The sequence below is a fragment of the Helianthus annuus genome, chromosome 16 (genome assembly GCF_002127325.2).
Source record: "Helianthus annuus cultivar XRQ/B chromosome 16, HanXRQr2.0-SUNRISE, whole genome shotgun sequence".
NCBI classification, from domain to species: domain Eukaryota; kingdom Viridiplantae; phylum Streptophyta; class Magnoliopsida; order Asterales; family Asteraceae; genus Helianthus; species Helianthus annuus.
The window spans coordinates 195,287,330-195,309,146 of record NC_035448.2 but is presented as its reverse complement, the minus strand read 5'-3'; the positions used below and the strand labels follow the sequence as shown (position 1 = coordinate 195,309,146).

The 21,817-nt window shown below is 34.2% G+C and overlaps 2 protein-coding genes and 1 long non-coding RNA gene across 6 annotated transcripts; 1 reads left to right on the top strand and 2 right to left on the bottom strand.

Moving 5' to 3' along the window:
- Positions 1–1,114: 1,114 nt before the first annotated feature.
- On the bottom strand, positions 1,115–9,367 carry LOC110920309 (ATP-citrate synthase alpha chain protein 1). The gene is made up of 14 exons (XM_035985703.1): positions 9,280–9,367; positions 8,765–8,844; positions 7,604–7,681; positions 7,343–7,444; positions 7,098–7,215; positions 6,865–6,983; positions 4,804–4,884; positions 4,592–4,643; positions 3,100–3,214; positions 2,568–2,604; positions 1,866–1,943; positions 1,605–1,706; positions 1,371–1,475; positions 1,115–1,255 (listed from the first exon to the last, which is right to left on the bottom strand). Exons 1-14 carry the CDS (start codon positions 9,365–9,367, stop codon positions 1,115–1,117), a joined length of 1,296 nt encoding a protein of 431 aa, XP_035841596.1.
- Positions 9,368–11,785: 2,418 nt separating this feature from the next.
- LOC118488040 lies at positions 11,786–13,660 on the top strand. Its single transcript, XR_004883368.1, has 3 exons — positions 11,786–11,874; positions 11,995–12,087; positions 13,076–13,660. It is a non-coding gene; the product is annotated as an uncharacterized LOC118488040 (long non-coding RNA).
- Positions 13,661–16,958: 3,298 nt separating this feature from the next.
- LOC110915162 lies at positions 16,959–19,874 on the bottom strand. Of its 4 annotated transcripts, none has more exons than XR_004883366.1 (5): positions 19,600–19,874; positions 19,426–19,530; positions 18,939–19,221; positions 18,394–18,618; positions 16,959–17,243 (listed from the first exon to the last, which is right to left on the bottom strand). XR_004883366.1 is itself a non-coding variant. In XM_035985088.1 (3 exons), exons 1-3 carry the CDS (start codon positions 18,398–18,400, stop codon positions 17,361–17,363), a joined length of 357 nt encoding a protein of 118 aa, XP_035840981.1. In that variant the 5' UTR covers positions 18,401–18,496; the 3' UTR covers positions 16,959–17,360. The 4 variants fall into 4 exon arrangements, 1 of the variants encoding a protein (XP_035840981.1); XR_004883365.1 differs by having other exon boundaries at positions 16,959–17,620; positions 19,600–19,871; XR_004883367.1 differs by lacking the exon at positions 16,959–17,243 and adding an exon at positions 17,959–18,115.
- Positions 19,875–21,817: the final 1,943 nt, after the last annotated feature.

Here is a 21,817-nt window from a genome sequence, read left to right as displayed (position 1 = left end):
GTTTGACTATGACGATATCAACTACGTCACTGAATCCCCCACCGGGCCCACCGGTGGCACGTGGAAAATAGGGGTGTGACAACCCTATACCTTGACCCACGTTGTATACCATCACCCACGCTGGAGGAGATTTTTGTGAGCTGATGTAAACTGTGGCCCACGGTTCTGAACCGTGGGTGAACGCAGGGAAATAGGGGACGCGAATAGGGTTTCTTTGGCGGGTTTTAATAGGAAATAAACCCTAGTTTTCATCATTATTCAACTAAGGATCGACTAGGGAAGCAAGGAGACAACTTTTTGGCATTCAAGCTCAATCAATCATCCTCATATCTTCACATCTTACCGAATCAATCATGCAACGATCGTTTCTACAAGCTTTTGAAGATTTTACTTGTGAGATGAGCGGCTAAACTCTTTTGGTTTCCTCTGGATGGAGGGTTTTTATAAGTTAGATGATACTATGTGTTTGTGATTATCGTTTAAACTCGGTGATCTAAGCATTCGATGCTTTTCACCTTTGATTTGATTAATCCATTGTAACTGATTGCATTTTGTTTAACCTTGATTCTTAATAATTCAATTCCCGAGAACTCTAGTAATTGGGATATATTTGCTATGGGATTAGGATTGGTAACTGCAATTGATAATTATTTGATAACCTCCCGTTATGTATTGACCGGAGTACTTAGTCGTTGATTATCACAATTGGTTAATTAGGTTAAACACTTATGTCTATGTAAGTGTTTTGATTAAACACATAATTGAATCTAACTGTAAAACCTGAAATCTGGAGGAACCATTGTTTCTCTATTGATTTAAACTTCGCTTTTTAGTTCGTAATTTTAGATAATCAATCAAACACACTTTCCACAATCCTCCTTTGGTTCGATATCCGATTTACCCTATCTATAGAGTTAGTTGGTTTTTGTATGTTCTTCACGACATGCATCAATTAACGTTAGACAAATTGTCACACAAACGAGTTTTAAATCTTGTTTTTTTATTGTCATGACCTAACACACTCACTCTACACTTCTCATTTTTGAAAGCATGTCGACTTCATCAAGACAAATTTACCTTTGTTTTAAAATGATATTGTTGAGAAATTAAATGATTAAAAAACCTTCACCTCAATTGGGATGCCAATTTCCTGCACGAGTGCGCGTATCTTCACAAGTCCTTCCGGGTAATTTGGATCTCTCCTTATGTAGATGTGCATGTTAGCGGCTTTCAGCTTTTTCCACCTATAAGAAATGTCAACATCCATTTTTTAGCGGACCAGCCCAAAAATCAATCAAAACCGGCTGAACTGGACTGTTAACACCCCTAGATTAAATGCAAATGAATAAATAATTAACCTTTTATATGATGGCTCGAATGATGCCATTGAACGTGGCTGCAACATTAGTGAAGTTTGCAAAGCTGCCACCTACTATAAGAGCTCGCCTTTGACCATCTGGATTAGCAGTTGCACACTGTACATAATATTTTGATCAAACCCTTGTGTTTAATGTTTACTAAAAATAGCAATTTTGGCTGATTTACTAAGTGAGTCAATACATATTACGTTACATAATTGCACCATTAATCAAGAAAGAGCTTACATCAATGACAACTCGGGCATACTGCAAAACCTCCTCTTCATCTGGTGCACCACTATATTCAGCATACTTTCCAAGCTTGGATGCATATCCAAGATCGCCAACCTGGTGTACACATTAATTTTATATGTAAGAGAGAGACAGTCATACATTTTTTTTAAATCAAAGCATGCTTACAAGTAAAAGGGCCGAGTTCGCCAACTGTAAAAATAGAGATTCGACATGAACTTGCATAAATAGAATTTAAAAGGACTGGAAACATACTGTATGAGCATATATGGCAACCATGGTCCAAATTTGTCCCTCTGGAATAAGATTTGTAAACTTTAAAGATGCACTAACCTGCAACGTTTCAATATAAAAACAAATCTTAATCATGTAAATGTTGTTGGTTCAGGCCCCAATTGAACACTCAAGAAAAAACTCACGAACAATATGAACACAACGCTTTTCTACTTACAAACTTTGATTCAGAAAAATGAGTGTGTCAAAATAACTTATGCAACTACATTATTTATAGAAAAACAAAATAACACATGCTTGAAATATGCCCCTGTTCCAAGATCCAATAAAATAGCATATTCCAACGATCATAATATGCTAACTTCCACACGTCCATCTCTTAAAACCTGGTCAAGCCCTGACCAATTCTTTTGCTGACTCGTTCAGGTCCAAGACCTGTAGTTTGACTCGTACTCGACCCAAAACATCAAGATTATACCCAACAAATGTTCAACAGGCATTAATTAGCACATGATGGCATTATAACAATACATGTTTTGACCCCTTATCCAACACTGTCTTTAGTAATGTTGATTATCTATTCATACTTAGCACATGAAGACATTTTATAAAATTCAAAATATGGCGAATATATAAGGAATGTAAGATTATAAGGAAAATTATAAGGAATGTAAGATCATACTTGAAGGCTTTTATGTCATGTTTTTGTAATAAAAAAACTACATGAAATAGAACACTTTTCCACGATTTCAGCAACCATCTTCATATTAAGTGCAAAATAGAAACAAATTTATAACTTGTTACTGATTTTACTGATAGATTGTTGATAAATGCTTATGTGAAAAGATACAAACAAATATTTACAAACTGATTTAAATTATATATATATATATATATATATATATATTTAATTATTAAAGGTATAAAATGATCCATTTACAAGTTAGAAAATTAGCTTTAGTTTTTGTAAGTTTTATGAAATGTTACAATAAATGCCACATGGCATATACAGATACAAGGGAAAGGAAATTATTCAAATGACTAATAAGATTTCATTTATAACAATCTTGCTAAATGAGCAAGATTTAGAAAAAAAAATAACTTTCTACATGTTGAGCAAGTCATTCGTTGATGTGATCACTAATTAAATCGGTAATAAAATGTAAACTTTTTCTGTTTGGGTGCTAGAAAAAAAGGGTAAAATTTGTTTCTGTTTTCTGCCATTTGTCTATAAGAACAATGAAAATAATCATACGTTATAAAGTCCTTTAAAGTAGCAGTGTCATCAAGCTCTCCTCTCATTTCAAGAGGATAGGGCTTTCCATCAACCAGGGCAAAAGGATTAATTTCTAAGACAGTGAAGTGATGATCTGAAACACAAGATGAATATATAAATATATATGTATGTATGTAGGGAAAGGTTAAAATGAGAACCACCTTGAGTTGCGAGAACCGTGAGAACTATTTGATTCGGCGCGATTTGAGCCAAATTTTTTTTACACAAACGTAGAAGAAAAAATATAAACACATCTGAAAAAATTTTTAAGAAAAATGCCGAGTTGGTAGTTTTGACTCATGCAAGTATTTTTTACGACAAACGTAAATTTTGGAAGAAGATAAATATTTTTTTTACCTCTCATGTAAATGTTGGTGTGCGGCGTTTTTTTTCAATTTTTCTTATTTCGCTAAAACAAGTGATTATTTTTACGACTTTTGTGAAAAACAATTTCGGAAAAACCTTTTGAATGGCCTAGTTCTCGCAAGTCGTGATGGGTCTCATTTGAACCAAAGCCTATGTATGTATGTAGGGATGAGCTCGGTACCGTCCGGTACCGGTACCGAAAAAACCGGAACCGAAAATCCCCAAAAGTGGGTACAGGTACCGGTTTGGTACCGGTATTTGAGGGTAAAAACCGGTACCGAAAATGTCAAAAGTTGGTACCGAATCGATACCGAAAAAGTACCCGATCCGGTAAATTCCATACCGGTACCAGGTCTGATTTGCTCATCCCTATATGTATGTATGTATGTATGTATGTATGTATGTATGTATGTATGTATGTATGTATGTATGTATGTATGTATGTATGTATGTATGTATGTATGTATGTATGTATGTATGTATGTATGTATGTATGTATGTATGTATGTATGTATGTATGTATGTATGTATGTATGTATGTATGTATGTATGTATGTATGTATGTATGTATGTATGTATGTATGTATGTATGTATGTATGTATGTATGTATGTATGTATGTATGTATGTATGTATGTATGTATGTATGTATGTATGTATGTATGTATGTATGTATGTATGTATGTATGTATGTATGTATGTATGTATGTATGTATGTATGTATGTATGTATGTATGTATGTATGTATGTATGTATGTATGTATGTATGTATGTATGTATGTATGTATGTATGTATGTATGTATGTATGTATGTATGTATGTATGTATGTATGTATGTATGTATGTATGTATGTTTGTATGTATGTATGTATGTATGTATGTATGTATGTATGTATGTATGTATGTATGTATGTATGTATGTATGTATGTATGTATGTATGTATGTATGTATGTATGTATGTATGTATGTATGTATGTATGTATGTATGTATGTATGTATGTATGTATGTATGTATGTATGTATGTATGTATGTTACGGAGAATTATGAGATGTGTTGCTTAGGTAAGTAATAAGAGTAGAGACATTTAAATAATTGTAATTTTACCTATGAATAAAGCATATATAACTTCGATGAACTTCTCGATGTCAAGTTTAATCTACATCGTTAAAGAAATAAGCATTATATATCCAAAATACACAAACACTTATTGGTGCTTTTTTCAAGCCAAGCACGAGTAGTTTGGCTCGTTTGCACCCTTAATTACATCCAACAATTATTGTGACCCTTTTAGGGAAAAATGTGAGGAATAAGCTCACCTCCAACGAAAGGGTAGCAACAAGTGGAGCGCATGTGTCTGGATTTAAAGATACCTCAGTAGGCAAAAAGATGGTCTTGATCTAGAAATTGGGAGAAGATAAGAAATTATGAGGAAAATATAGAGTAAAAACTGAATACTGTATAAAATTATGAACACAAGACATTAGGTTAACCAGCAAAATCTTCAATGTCCATGTTTTAAATCTTTTATAAATAGGCACAAAAACAATGTTATTGCAGCAGTAAATTAAGTTAAAAATATAGAGTAAACTTTCCTCCAGCTCATTACCATTTCACTCCCCTGATCCATCCTCCTTTATTTACTCCTCTCTCTCACACACACACAACCAAGAACCATTACCACCTGCCAATCTTGTTTCTAAATTGTTTGCAGATCTTGTTTTTGGTTTCAAATATTGTTTCAAGATATTGTTTTGGTTTCAAATATAATTTGCAACTCTCATTTGTGGTTTTAACTGAAAAATGAACAACTTTGAAACAACAAATCTGATCCCTTGCCACCACCAGCCACCAAAAATTGTTATCTTCCACCACCATCACTGTAAAATCGTTAACCACCCGCCGCAGATCTGAGCTTTAAACCTCCCGTATTCCCAAGTTGACCTGGTAGCTCGACCCCAGCTAGGGGCGCAGCCCCCGGACCCCCGCGAAGATTACTTTGTAAAACGCAACGACTCAATTCAAAAACCCATATCATAAAAATGCAATTAAAAAAATTCTTACATAGATCGAAGTCGATTTCTTCAGATTTCTTCACCGATTGACGCAATTTGAATGTTAGAAACTCTTATCAGCGATCGAATCGAGTGATTCGCTTCGAAATCACAGGAAACAAATAAGATAGTGTATGAAATTAAACTGGGTTTCTTCAAAAAAGTTGAAGAACACGTTGATTGGGTGTTTGAATCATTGATTGGTGACGAAAATCGCACTATAATATAGTGATTATTGAGATAGAAAGTGAAGAAAAGGTTGACGATGGTGGGTTTTGAAGTTACAGAGAGAAGAAGGGAGAAGATTGGACATGGGCCCATACATCTACAAAAAGCCAAAAGGGTTTATAAGTGAATATACAATTTGGCCTAAGGGTGAACCCTCAAACCCAGATCGGGAACCTGAACGGTTGAACCAAAACATATATTGAGACTGGTTTGATTGGAACTGGTGGGTTGTAATTGGGTTCGGAACCTGTACTTTGAGACCGGTTAAACCAGGACCGAACCGTCAAAACCCAGTTTCAAACCCTAACCGGAACCAACAGATCCTATGGCCAATGCATTCCAAGACACTCGTTGGGAGAGATAAAGTTGCCAGACCGGTTTCCAATTGGGTCAATGCTATGTAGGTGACATCGATATTATCAGACAATTGATCTTTAGAAGCTCACCTTTTCGTAGAGAATATTTGGGGAGAGGGACAGGTGACGGGTCGACCAATTTACTTTCAAATGGAGATCTTACCGGAATCGAGAGAAATCTGAGGACAGTGGGAGGAACTTTTCCAGTTTTCAGCAACCAGCGACATGTGCATTGCTAGGATCGGGAAGCGCCACTCCTTAAAGTCAGGGCATTCCTTTTTTTTTGATTTTTTTTTCATACGAGGAAGCTTTGAATCAGCAAGCATTGTTCTAGCCTTCCCCTCTCAAAAAATGGCTTCAACCTGAACCGGTTCAAACTAAAACCGGTTTCGACCAAGTTTGACCCAAACCAGAACCGGTTCTGACCCAAACCGGTTTGAACAAAAAACCCAGTTTGGACAAAAAACCCGGTTTGTGCATCCTATTGGAAACCGCAATACCCTAAGCCAAAGTCATAGAATCACCAACTCTAAGCCCTAAACCCTACTAAAGTTATATGATGATCTTGTTTATTAACATTAGAGAAATTGTCACACAAACGAGTTTTAAACCTTGTTTTTTATTGTCATGACCTAACACACTCACTCTACACTTCTCATTTTTTAAAGCACATCGACTTCATAAAGATAAATGTACCCTTGTTTTAAAATGATAATGTTGAGAAATTAAATGATGAAAAAACCTTCACCTCAATTGGGATGCCAATTTCCTCCACGAGTGCGCATATCTTCACAAGTCCTTCTGGGTAATTTGGATCTCCCCTTATGTAGACGTGCATGTTAGCGGCTTTCAGCTTTTCCACTTATAACAAATGTCAATATCCATTTTTTAGCGGACCGGCCCAAATATCAATCAAAACCGGCTGAACTGGACTGTTAACACCCCTAGATTAAATGCAAATGAATAAATAATTACCCTTTTCTATGATGGCTCGAATGATGCCATTGAACGTGGCTGCAACATCAATGAAGTTTGCAAAGCTGCCACCTACTATAAGAGCTCGCCTTTGACCATCTGGATTAGCAGTTGCACACTGTACATAATATTTTGATCAAACCCTTGTGTTTAATGTTTACTAAAAATAGCAATTTTGGCTGATTTATTAAGTGAGTCAACAGATTATGTTACATAATTGCACCATTAATCAAGAGAGAGCTTACATCAATTACAACTCGGGCATACTGCAAAACCTCCTCTTCATCTGGTGCACCACTGTATTCAACATAGTTTCCAAGCTCGGATGCATATCCAAGATCGCCAACCTGGTGTACACATTAATTTTATATGTAAGAGAGAGACAGTCATACATTTTTTTTAAATCAAAGCATGCTTACAAGTAAAGGGGCCGAGTTCACCAGCTGTAAAAATAGAGATTCGACATGAACTTACGTAAATAGAATTTAAATGGACTGGAAACATACTGTATGAGCATATATGGCAACCATGGTCCAAATTCGTCCCTTTGGAATAAGATTTGTAAACTTCAAAGATGCACTAACCTGCAACGTTTCAATATAAAAACAAATCTTAATCATGTAAATGTTGTTGGTTCAGGCCCCAATTGAACACTCAAGAAAGCTTTTCTACTTACAAACTTTAATTCAGAAAAATGAGTGTGTGAAACTAACTTCTGCAACTACATTATTTATAGAAAAACAAAATAACACATGCCTGAAATATGCCATTGTTCCAAGATACAATAAAATAGCATATTCCAACGTTCATAATATGCTAACTTCCACACGTCCATCCCTTAAAACCTGGTCAAACCCTGACCAATTCTTCTGCTGACCCGTTCAGCTCCATGACCCGTAGTTGACCCGTACTCGACCCAAAACATCAAGATTATACCCAACAAGTATTTTTAAGAAAAATGCCGAGTCGGTAGTTTTGACTCATGCAAGTATTTTTTACGACAAACGTAAATTTTGGAAGAAGATAAATATTTTTTTTTACCTCTCATGTAAATGTGGGTGTGCGACGTTTTTTTTTTTTTTCAATTTTTCTTATTTTGCTAAAACAAGTGATTATTTTTACGACTTTTTTGAAAAACAATTTCGGAAAAACCTTTTGAATGGCCTAGTTCTCACGGTTCTCGCAACTCGTGGTGGTTCTCCTTTGAACCAAAGCCTATGTATGTATGTTTGTATGTATGTATGTATGTATGCATGCATGCATGCATGCATGCATGCATGTATGTATGTATGTATGTATGTATGTATGTATGTATGTATGTATGTATGTATGTATGTATGTATGTATGTATGTATGTATGTATGTATGTATGTATGTATGTTACGGAGAATTATGAGATATGTGGCTTAGGTAAGTAATAAGAGTAGAGACATTTAAATAAATTGTAATTTTACCTATGAATAAAGCATATATAACTTCGATGAACTTCTCAATGACAAGTTTAATCTACATCGTTCAAGAAATAAGCATTATATATCCAAAATACACAAACACTTATTGGTGCTTTTTTCAAGCCAAGCACGAGTAGTTCGGCTCGTTTGCACCCCTAATTACATCCAACAGTTATTGTGACCCTTTTAGGAAAAAAATGTGAGGAATAAGCTCACCTCCAACGAAAGGGTAGCAACAAGTGGAGCGCATACTCTGGATTTAAAGATACCCCAGTAGGCAAAAAGATGGTCTTGATCTAGAAAATTGGGAGAAGATAAGAAATTATGAGAAAAATATAGAGTAAAAACTTAATACTGTATAAAATTATGAACACAAGACATTAGGTTGACCAGTAAAAACTTCAATGTCCACGTTTTAAATCTTTTATAAATAGGTACAAAAACAATGTTATTGCAGCAGTAAATTAAGTTAAAAATATAGAGTCCAGCTCATCACCATTTCACTCCCCTGATCCATCCTCCCTTATTTATTCCTCTCTCTCTCTCACTCTCATACACACAACCAAGAACCACTACCACCTGCCAATCTTGTTTCTAAATTGTTTGGAGACCTTGTTTTTTGTTTCAAATATTGTTTCAAGATATTGTTTTTGGTTTCAAATATCATTTGCAACTCTCGTTTGTGGTTTTAACTGAAAAATGCACAACTTTGAAACTGCAAATTTAATCACCTGCCACCACCAGCCACCAAAAATTGTTATCTTCCACCACCACCTGTAAAACCGTTAACCACCTATCGCAGATCTGAGCTTTAAACATCTCGTATTCCCAAGCTGACCTGGCAGCTCGACCCTAGCCAGGGGCTCTGCCCCTTGGACCCCGCTCCTAGGGGCGCAGCCCCCGGACCCCCGCGAAGATTACTTTGTAAAACACAATGACTCAATTCAAAAACCCAGATCGTAAAAGTGCAATTCAAAAATTTATTATATAGATCGAAGCCGATTTCTTCAGATTTCTTCACCGATTGACGCAATTTGAATGTTAGAAACACTTATCAGCGATCGAATCGAACGAATCGAGTGATTCGCTTCAAAATCACAGGAAAAAAATGAGATATTGTATGAAATTAAATTGGGTTTCTTCAAAAAAGTTGAATAACACGTTGGTTGGGTGTTTAAATCATTGATTGGTGACGAAAATCGTACTATAATGTAGTGATTATTGAGATAGAAATTGAAGAAAAGGTTGAAGACGATGGATTTTGAAAATGATGGGTTTTAAAGTTACAGAGAAAAGAAGGAAGAAGATTGGATAAAATTGACTAAAATAACTTTTCACTTTATTTTAAATTTTGTCACATGTCATAATCATATTGCTTTCTATCCTTTTTAGCCAAAATGAACTTTCTATTTGATGATCTGACTAGTAAATTACTACTTTTAAGTCATTTTTATTTTTGTAGAAACTATGTTGCCATACTATACTTAAATTCAAGATAATTATAAAGCTCTTGATTTTATGTTAAAATTTTATTTAAAAAATAAATTATATAAAAGTAGTCCGGGTTTATAAAAAAAATACCGAAGTGGACTTTAAAAAATCAACAGTATAGGTTGAGTCTTATTTTACATTTACAACTATAATTTGTATTATCTATTATTTATGATTTTCTCACTGCTCCAATGTTAAATTAACATTAAAATAATATAATTAATAGTTGAAATCACTTTCTACACTTTGTAAAATAATTTTACTTTCTCTCTCTCTTTCCATATACATACATATACATTTATATATGTGGACGTTCAATATAGAACCATAAGGGCCATAATAAGTATACAACCCATGAGAGTTAATTAGATAATTAGTACTTGTGGTTTGTACAAAGTAACGTACTTAGTTAGTAATGGTTTAAAAGAGTTAATTACATAGTTAGTCCTTATGGTTTGCACAAAATAACATACTTAGGTACTAATAGTTTAAAATCACCTTCTAGGGTATTAACTTTTCATTTTGTATCGTTTGGAGGTATTAACTTCTAGGGCATTAACATAGTTAGTCCATGTGGTTTGCACAAAATAACGTACTTAGGTACTAACAGAATGTGATTTTAAACCTACAAATAACGCTAATACCTTCAAATGTTACAAAATGAAAAGTTAATACCCTAGAATATGATTTTAAACTATTAGTACCTAAGTATGTTATTTTATGCAAACCACAAGGACTAACTATGTAATTAACTCAGTTTAAAATCACCTTCTGGAGTACTAACTTTTTATTTTGTAACGTTTGAAGGTATTAACGTTAATTGTTTGTTAAACTATTAATAACTAAGTATGTTATTTTGTGCAAACCACATAGACTAACTATGTTAATACCCTAGAAGTTAATACCTCCAACGTTACAAAATGAAAAGTTAATACCCTAGAAGTTGATTTTAAACTATTAGTATCTAAGTATCTTATTGTGTGCAAACCACATGAACTAACTATGTAATTAACTTTAATGCATGATGTGATAGGCAAACAACATCGACTGGGCCGACCCATATGCCAAACCCAGGCCCGCTCCAACAGCCCAGTCAAGTGGGTTGCAATTGGATCAAATCAGATATGTGATAGCATGTTACAGCCCATGTTGCACATCCCAACTATTTTATTTCCGTGCAATTTTCTATCTTTATTATTTTATTTCAAGTCATGTAGTAGTGGTAAGTGGTCAAAGGTAGTTTTATTTAGTAGTGGTCTAGGTAGTTAGTAGAAGTTATTTTGTAATTGGTATATGTATGGGTTCGACACTAATGAAAAGGCACTGAGTTATGAGTTTGAAATATGTGTGTTAATTTTCTCAATGGATTTTGAGAGTAATTAATTCTTCCATGCTAGTTCAAGTGTGGCAACTTGAATGGTGTTCTTGGAGCCTAGATTAGAATCAAGTGGTGTATCTGTATCTTGATTCTCGTTTAGTTTTCCCTAATTGATTTCTTGTGTGGTGTGTCTATATCACAAGAGACCATTAGATCTATCCGTTTATTTAGAGTTTTAATTTCATAGCCGTTACCGAACCGTTATGTCTTTGAATACGAAGAAGTCATCACTATACAAATAACACGTGTATTAAAAACAATGAAATAACGCAAACAAGTGGTTGACCTTGCAAGTTGTTAATTGACCACAAGATTTTAACACAAAGTGCAATTCACTGTATAAGTTGAAACAATATATGAGTTATTTCACATCATTCAAACAGATTTAGGCCAGTTATTCTATCGGACCAAAATGGTCAAGTATTGGAGGAGTAAAGTTGTCCACAAACAAATGATTGTAAGCACAATTTGTTCTTTCCTTTTGCTTTTTCCATTAGAGTACATATTAGAAACTCTTGGAAGAATATAAATGAATTGTCACATCATATATGAACTTATGCTATGAAGAAACGTGTAGGAGTTGAACATGCGAGAATGTTGAAGCGATAGAAGCGATGGTGGATGGGTGGTCCGGTAAAGGGAGGCAAACCACCATTTACTACCACATAAGGTGCGCGCAATGTAGTCGCCAACCACCATCATCATTTTGTTGATTAGTTGCTTGTTTAACATTTGATTTCAAAACGTTCTTTTCATTAACTCACATCCTCTTATATTATTATTATTATTATTATTATTATTATTATTATTATTATTATTTTGTTGTTCTAAAAAAATGATTTATGAATTGAAACATTAATATTCTTAATGGTTGGTGCCTTGCCAATCAAGTGGAGGCCACAATTTGGGAAGAAGAAAGAATACATGTTTATCAAGATTTAAGACCCACAACTTTAAACTAGCTATCGCTTTAGAATATACCAAATCTTTTCTACACCTTTCATTTCTTAGCATATAGAATGGTCCTTAAAGCTGTCATGTCTAGCCCTCCAAAAAGTTATTGTTGCCAAAGATGGTCCCTAAAGGTGCTCATTTTTAAGTAGTGATCTTTGTCATATTTATCAACTATCTAATACCTGTAAGCAATGAGTTTGCGACGCGTTAAATTATAAATTTGCACAAAAAATTGTGTAAACAATGTATAAAGTTACAGTTTTACAAATTGTACCAACGTTGTATACGTGTTTTCATTTATCATGTACGTTTTCGTTTGATAGGCATCCTTAACATTGGAAAGAAAAGTCCTATTGATGTTTTTGGGATACAAAAGGAAGATAGATTGAATGTAAAAGTGGTCCTAACTACTCTTAAAATGTCAATGGTATTTTAAGAACAAAAAAAGTGAACATCTCATTTTCTATGCCTTTCTTTTTCTTTTGAAGTTCTATACAATACCCTCATAAATATTGTTTTTTACAATTTATTTAAAATAGAATTAGTTACAAAATCATCCCCGGGTTTGCAAATATTCTAGTTGCGGTCTTTTTTTTTCAATTTTAGTTAGGCCCCTGCAAATTTAAAAACTGACAGAATTGCTTCAGCTAAGTTTCACGAGGTTTATGTACGTTAATTTATCATTTTCTTTTCCCTCGTGTTAGACTATCGGGTGTGGGATCGTGGAAACGAGGTGTGACCCAAGCTGGCGAAAACCAACGTCGTGGAGCACCACGCCGCATGCGCATCGATATGACTCCACAAGCGTGGTGGGTTGGCGTGGAGAATTCCACTGTGAAAAAACATATGAGTGGTTTTTTCGATGGTATTTTAATAATATTTTCATTCGCCGATGAATTTGATTTTTCTATAATAAGTTAATAACAGTGGTCGTTAATTTAAAATAGCTAAATACACAATAAAGAAATAACTAGTTCTCGTTAATTTTCATTCACCGATGAATTTGTTTTTTCTATTGTTGGTTTCAAAATAAAGTAAATTTTTGGTCTCGTATACGACTTCAACTCGCATAGACTCTAGCTCAACTCGTTTAACTTAGTAAAGCTCACATTCAACATTTTTCGAGTTCTCTATCAAAAGTTTGAGCTTGCTTTGGTATCCCACTTGTTTTGTATTTTATAATTTTTGTAGGTAAATTAAGTATTTTCTTTGTATATAAGTTTATGTTTATGATTATAAGTTGTATAGCATTATAGCATAAAGGATTATTTAGCTATTTTATATAATAATATTTGTTATATAGTATAAAGTTTGCACCTTAAATAAAAATTAGAGTAAACTTCAATTTTCGTCCCTGTGGTTTGCTGATTTTAACACTTTCAGTCCAATAGTTTATAAATTACATTTATCATCCATTAGTTTCCTGATTTTAACAGTTTCAGTCCATTAGTTTCCTGATTTTAACAGTTTTAGTCCACACCAGTGTCAGTGGTGTGGATTGAAACTGTTAAAATAAGGAAACTTGTGGACTGAAACTGTTAAAATCGGGAAACTAATGGACTGAAACTGTTAAAATCAGGAAACTAATGGATGATAAATGTAATTTATAAACTATTGGACTGGAAGTGTTAAAATCAGCAAACCACAGGGACGAAAATTGAAGTTTACTCTAAAAATTATTATAATTTGTGTATATCTAAACGAAAAATGACCTTTAGGCTTGGACTTGTTAATTAAAGCTTCATTTTAGACTCGAGCTCCGGCTCTAACTTATCTAAGCCTGGGTCAAATCAAGTTTTTAACAATTCATTCTCGAATAGTTCACGGTCGACTCTGCTCGTTTACATCCTTAGTGAAAATATATTAAAGCACAACTTTAGGTCCATGTGATATGAGTGAGTGTGTTTAAAAAAATATATAATATAATATTATATATTTTGTTTAACAAGGATATTTTTCTTCGACATGAGATAAAAAGAATGTTTGTCACGTAGAAATTGCACTCATATGTCCAAAAGTATAACGTTCACTTTAACACATTTTACACACTCATAATTTTAATTTTTTTACTTTTATATTTATCATTTCAAATTTACAAAAGAAAGTGGCATTTTAAAACGAAATCCACCAAACCCTAATTAAAACCCACAGCCACAGACCCATAGTCCCACACTATTCAATTTTCAAGCACAAAGTTGGGCCTTTGCGTGTGTAGTTTGTACGGCCCTTCATAAAATTTAATAAGGCTTCGTACAAACGGCCCACAGTCATTAAAATCTAGTGATTCTAGTGGCACAACTAGAGGCGTACAAAAAACCGGTTTAGGCCCAGTGACCAGGAACTGATCCGGCTTGAACCAGTAAAAAAACCGGTTAGGGTCCAACCCGACTTGGTGTTTTTGTATATGTTTGGGATTTTTATGTTGAGATCCAGTTCTAACCCGGACCGGTTTGAGTCCGCCTAAAGAACCCCGAAAAAACCCGGTCTAGACGCTAAAACCAGTTTTGAACCCGATCCTAATTAGTTTGGGTGTGTTGACGTTTCAACCCTACAACCGATTCTTAATTCGAACTGGTTTGGGCCAAACTGGTTTGAGACCAAATAAAAAACGAACTGGTTATAATTTGAATCAGTTTGGGCCAAAAGCGGGTTTGGTGCACCTCTCGGCATAATCGTATGATAATTTATCATAATAACTGTACGGAATTAATAAGAATAATAAAATATCTTACTTACTCGTCTATCTTTATCATTTTATTAATTTAAGTGACAATATAGACGAGTAAATCTAGTAAATGAATCAAACAAAGACGAACGAGTATTTGTTTGTATTCGTTCGTTTAACTTTAAGTGAACAGACAAAGATATTTCAACAAACCCTTTTATTTACTTTAAACGAACTTAAAAGAATATAAACAAACACAAATGAACATACACGATGCAACAGATTGCTGCAAGAAAGTTATATTTTTTTTTCTACAAATTAAAAGTAACTAATAATTTTCAAATCAGGTTGTTGCAAGAAAGTTATTTTTTTTATAAATTAAAAGTAACCAATATTTTTCAAATTAAAGTCTAAATGTCATCACCAATCTAAACCTTGACTTATTTTGCCAATAACATCTCGTTTGTTAGTAGCTAACAAAACTATAAATTCAGATAAAAACATGAAGATTAAATAACAATCGAAAATGTTTGATAATTAACTTCTTTATCAGGCTGAAGGGTAGAGCTCCGTTGTGCCACCTCATTAAGAGCGCCTCCCCCCTCCTCCTAACTTGAAGAGTATGGTATAAAGCCCCTCTTTAACACGACTCTTTTTTTACTTGGTTACTAGCCTAAGACCCCGCGAGTTTCGCGGGTGGCTAATAAAAAAATAACTAATTTAACATTGTTGACGCAAATATATTAATTATATACGTTGAAAGATTAACGGGAATGACAGAGAGTACACTCAATAATTGAAATACATGAATACAACAAAAAATCACAACTCATTGAAGATCTCTTTATAAACAACATTAGTTGTTTTATTCGCAGGTTTGCCGTTGTTAAGTATTAGTAGCTTGACTCGATCTCGTGTTTTAACTCTTGATAAAGCTACGTACAACTGACCATGTGTGAAAACGGATCGTCTCAAGTACAAACCAACTCTTGAAAGTCTTTTGATGGCGACCGGCCCAAATGTAAAGTCTTTTAAAATTATATAGTAGAAATGCAAAAACAATTTCGTACAAAACCTTTAATTAAAAAATTGAAATCATAATATAACCCGATTATTCCCACCTTCTCCATACGTGACCCTACCCACCATGTATAGATTTCAATTCAGTCATACCCAAGTTGAACATTCCAAAAAAATAAAATAAAAATAAGATCTATATACTTGAAAGAAAAAAAAAAGGAAAAAAAACCTAGGACCTGTGTGGTAAGCAGATTGGGTAGAAAATAAAGTATTAAATTAAGAAAAAATATAATAAATAAATATACGATATACGTCCGACCAATAAGTTTAACCCCCTAACCTCAAAATCCATTAACCTGTCAACCCTATACGATTGACACCCCTAAACTCAAAGATTGCTTGTCATGTTGTTCTTGCTATAACAAAGGATCTCTTTCAAGTTCGTGAAACTATTTGATGCGCATTCAAAGACTTTTTATACAATCCATCATCCAATCACATTTCTCCTAAATATCTTTTCAAATTAACATCACATAAAGTCCGATTTCAGAACACATTCTACAATATCTAAGTATAATATATTGATAACAATCAACAATCATTAAGACTGAAAATAATAATAATAATAATAATAATAATAATAATAATAATAATAATAATAATATTATTATTATTATTATACAGAAAAATGAGCATGGAAAAAATACTTAAATGTAGACCATAAAAAAACTTACAAGTATGTTTAGGGATAATGAATATGGAAATATGCTATATTTATCAAGTACAACAACAACCTTAGCAAGCTGCAGAAAGATTACAACAAAACAAAACAAAACCCCAAGGTACCATACAACCCTAAACAAAAGAAAAGAACAATAGAACAGAAAACAAAACACACAGCCTACTCAAAACTTGCAGTTTGTATACCCATTCAAAGTAGCCACTAAAAACCATGAGAAACGGTGTAGTGCAGAAAGGAGAAGACGCCAACATCTATATATCTTTTACATCGAGTGAAAACCATAAAAACAAATACCTGTACCGGTGTTGTTTGGCCAGTATCAGTTGGTTCGTTACGACCCTGGTATGGTTCCGCAGCGCGTATGTTTGCCATAAAATGTAGCATAGAATATAGATCTTTTATCGACATTGGCAGGTCCTTTGGAAAGTCAATTCGTACAGCGCCTCTGCCACAACACGTATTGTATTTCAGTCTACTCTTTTAAGGGGACAATTTCAGCCGCTCTTCATACAAAAAAATAGAATCTTTACAGTACTCACAAATATTAGTACAACCTCCCAAATCAATACGCCCGGGTAGGCACAGGCACGCTACTTAATGTTGTAGACGATTGTGCACTTGCTCGAGTATCAAGCAGTGCAAATTGCAAACTGTCAAGGATACACCGGAATGATGCAGCCCTGAGTATTGCGGAGTGTCTTACCGATTCGCAGACAATTTGTGAACCAATGACAACAGCAGCAGTAGACGATGATGATTGCCCACTATCATTATCCATTGCAATCGATTTCCTTCTCCTAATGGAAGATCGATCAACCATGTCTAACAACAGAACCACAATAGAATGACGCGTGAACCGGAAATAGGTGAATATTGTTAAACACTAACTGATACATTTATTTGAATTATATATCAGATCTTTATGATTCTTTTAATTTAACGTATATTCGGAATAATAAATAAAAATCATATCTATCTAACAATACAAAGTATAAAATAAGAACAATACCTGCAACTATGATTTGGCTAAGAACTAACAAAGCAAGATGATTCTTGTGCTCGAAATCCTTTTCACGGTCTTGAAATTGAATGAAATACTCTACCCAAACCACTCAAATCAAAACCGTAAATCACAAAAAAAAAAAAAACAAAAAACAAACAAATAACAAACAAACAAACAAACAGTAGAGCTAAAAGTGAACTGACTCCCACAAACTCTATGTATGCTTTTAGTGAACCACAATCCCATAAGGAAACAAACCAATTCAAAATATGCAATATGCATACAACCTAGCCAGAGATCTCCCAAATTGCTACCTACGAAAATAAAATTATCGATGTGTAAAATTCTCATAATTGAAAATTATTAAAGTTTGTATAAATGGGTCAAATAGGTAATTTAATTATGTTTATAGTTAAAATGGAAAAGGCTCGACGATGATGACCAAAAAAATAAGTTTGCCAGGTTGTAATGCATGTCACATATGATGGCAGATCCTCCCATTGAACTCGGTAATCGCTCACGCTATTGCACTTAGATAAATAAATGGTCAGACAAAATATCATGACATAAATTTGTGTGTATTTTGGCTTACCGCGCATATTATTTTTAGGCCCAGACCAAACCGGCCTGTCTTGTACTAAAGAGTCTCTTTTGCACGAACATAAGAACCAAAACTATTCGCGTAATAACGTTGACTAAAAACTGTAAGAGAGTCGTAAGATTGATAGCTGGTTATAGCCGCCTTCCCGTTAATCAACTCATTGTTTCTTGTGATGCCGAACACTTCTGGTCCCACCTCATCAAGCACCATTTTTGCCTAAACAACAAAAATAATGCATCAGACTAAGTATTAGGGTTATTAGCATGTGAAACTTTTCATACTTGTGTAACCATTCAATCAATTTAATTGTAATCTACCATAGAGCTCAATTACAATATCAAAAGTAAAAAAAACACGTGTGACTTTAAAAGTGAAAACAAAACAGAACCAATAACAAAGTAACCATTTACTACCCCTGCATAGCCTTAGTCATTCCAAATGCAGTTGCAGATGTTAAGGCTCCAATCACAACCGTTTGCCCAACACTCCAAACTGGTAATACGAAAAAACTAAAGTACACATATATTAGGGTTTACCACAAAGAACTTTAGGAGGATCAAACTGGTCGGGCAAAAAGACTGAACAACTTGCAGGGCTGGCCCATTATACCAGTACTCCTCCGTGTCTCCTCATTGTCATACAGAAAACGTCAAAAAAATGTATCAGTAATTCAATTTGTATAAATCTTGTTGTCTGGAAATCCATGTTTTAAATACAAAAAAAAAAAATACCGTGCCTGTTGCCTATGTCGCTTCAGCCGGCAGTTCACCCTAGACGCAGCCATACTCATTCACTGAATGTCTTGTTTGAACCATTGAACTATAACAATTTAAATAAAAAAAGAAAAGATCAGTTTGTGTTCATCTAAGAATAGCAAAACCATATAATCTTCTAGTTTTGAAAGCACCGATATCAAACGGTTTAAGAGCTCTGTTATTTGAAATCGAGCAGAGATCACAACAATGATGTGTTGTTACAGGAAAGAGAGGAATTAAGATTAGATAATAGATATACACGACTTACCTGATCACTGCAACTCGTCTTCGGCATTCAATTTGGTTTTCAATCAATTTCTCCATAAAAACTGGTTGCTTTCGATCGCGATTGAAGATGAAGAAATCTTGGGATCTGGAGATTGTAAATAATAGATTAGAAAAAATTGTCGGATTACAACATCAAAGATAGAGATAAACATACCTGATGATAATTTTTGTGTTTGAGATTTAGGGTTTTCTGAATGGCCTATTACAAAGAGCGTGGTTAGTGTGATTGCAATTAAGATTGGAAGGAAACTGATTTCAAAAATATGGAAAGTCCATCAATCTCTTATCAATCACGGTCAAGCAAAAAGAGGGATGAATGGTGTGGTGAAATCCCGCTCAATTTGTTTCAGTAATGGTTAAGAGAATGCCAGGTGGCAATGAGTGGATTAAAATTATGCCAAGTGGCACCAAAATGTTTTGTTTTAATATAGATAATAGATTGATTAAAAACACAAAGAAAGTCTAACTACCCAAAAAAAACTTATATAAAAGGCATAAGATGATATTATGTGTTTTGTTCATTTTAAACAATTAACTAATCATAAGCATTCATGACAAAAAAGTTTCAAACAAGATGTCTGTAAATTTGTTATTTGTCAATTAAACGCTTACCTAATAGTGTTGTGAGTGTATTCAATAGATGGTACTTAGGTTGGGTGGTGTGGTGTGGGATAAAGCCTCAGGGGCTTTATCACGCCACATAAGCGAATGGCTTATCGTTAATTTGCACAGTGTAGGATAACACATATTTTAAAGCTCCTTTAACTATATAAAAAAGAAAAAAAGAAATAGTAAAGTAAAGAGATCTGATTTAATACGCATGTGGCCTCATCAAGTTTCCATCCATAGCGCTTGTGATCAGTCTGACGAGCCCCTTCATCGCCCCCACATGGCAGTGTTAGGACGCCATAAAGTTGATGTGGCATGAACGCTAGGACACACCACCCACCCTTAGTACTTTAATACTGTCACTTAAAATATATTAACATTTCTATAGATTTTATTATGAAAGAACATTCTCCTAAAACTTTATCCATTTCTTTTTAGCGAATTATTTGACTTATCTAAATCTAATAAATAAGTAACCAGTTGGCGTCAATCAATCATCATAATCATGACCATTTTTTTATTCTCTTATCTCACCAACTCATACAATCTTATCTCAAAACATCGTTTTATAATTCATAAACTTCCACTAATAAGTATTTATTTTTTTTCTTTATTTAACCCGTGTAACAAACAAATTTCTAATCTTTGTGTATTTTTAACAACTTATACAAGTCATTGATTGAACAATCATCTATAACATAAAGATGCTAATGTGAGTCTAAACTCACCTAACAGAGACGTATGCTTCTTAAAGGAAAGATTTTAAGTTCAAACCTAAACAAAAAAGACGTTTTATATTCAAACCTAAACAATGAGAATGAATTAAAGTTATTAAAATAATAGAGTAACATTACATTGACATAAACACAAAAATGTACAATTTGTAGAAAATAAGACCATGGGGTATGGTGGGCTTGGGTTGGGGCTTGAGTTGGGCATTGGTTGACACGTGGAATTTCAAAACTCAAGTCTTCAACCCACTTTTGAAGGGGGTATGGTGGGCGTGGCTTGCCTGGCGTGGCCAAGCCACATCAGCTTTTTTTTTAATATATATATATATATATATTTATAACAAAAAGCTAAACATACAACATAATTATTAAAATAAACATACAAAATAATTATCAAAATAAAAACCTATCATTCTTCGTCGTCTTCGTCGGTTTCGAACCCAGAAATCGTTGAAACATGTTCCACCAAATCAGCTCGAAGGTTGTGATGTATATCCTTTGACTTTATTAAAAATTCATTTGCCGCTTTATCTTCGTCTGTTACGTTACCTGGTTGGAGGTCATCATCATCATAGTAGGTTACGACCGCTCTACCTTCATCCTCCAAAATCATGTTGTGAAGAATGATGCATGTGTACATCACGTTTCCAATTTGATCCTTGTCTCATAGTCGACAAGGCATTGCCAATATTCGCCGCATTTTCTTCAAAACACCGAATGCTCACTCGACGTCTTTACGTGCAGCCATCTGGACCCTGTTAAACTTTAATCTCTTTGGATCTGCGGTACCGTGTCTTGTGAACGATTTTACGAAAACCCCCACTCTGGGTAAATCCCATCAACTAGGTAGTACCCGTACACGTACTCAACCCCGTTTATAAAGAAAGGTTCTTTGGGTCCTATACCATTTACCCGATCATTGAAAAGAGGCGAGTGGTTTATGATGGTAATATCATTATGTGAACATGGCATACCGAAGAACGCATGCCATATCCAAAGATCTTGGGACGCAATCGCTTCAAGCATGATGGC

Excerpts from the sequence above, each read along its gene's own strand:
- LOC110920309 (XM_035985703.1), bottom strand. The coding sequence starts at position 9,367 with ATGTTTAAAGCTCAGATCTGCGATAGGTGGTTAACGGTTTTACAGGTG. Across the intron at positions 6,984-7,097 it reads TCGAGCCATCATAGAAAAGG|TGGAAAAGCTGAAAGCCGCT; the intron begins GTAATTATTTAT and ends ATTTGTTATAAG. Across the intron at positions 2,605-3,099 it reads ACTTTAAAGGACTTTATAAC|ATGGTTGCTGAAATCGTGGA; the intron begins GTATGATTATTT and ends CTTAATATGAAG.
- LOC110915162 (XM_035985088.1), bottom strand. Across the intron at positions 17,621-17,807 it reads TAGCCAAATCATAGTTGCAG|ACATGGTTGATCGATCTTCC; the intron begins GTATTGTTCTTA and ends TTCTGTTGTTAG.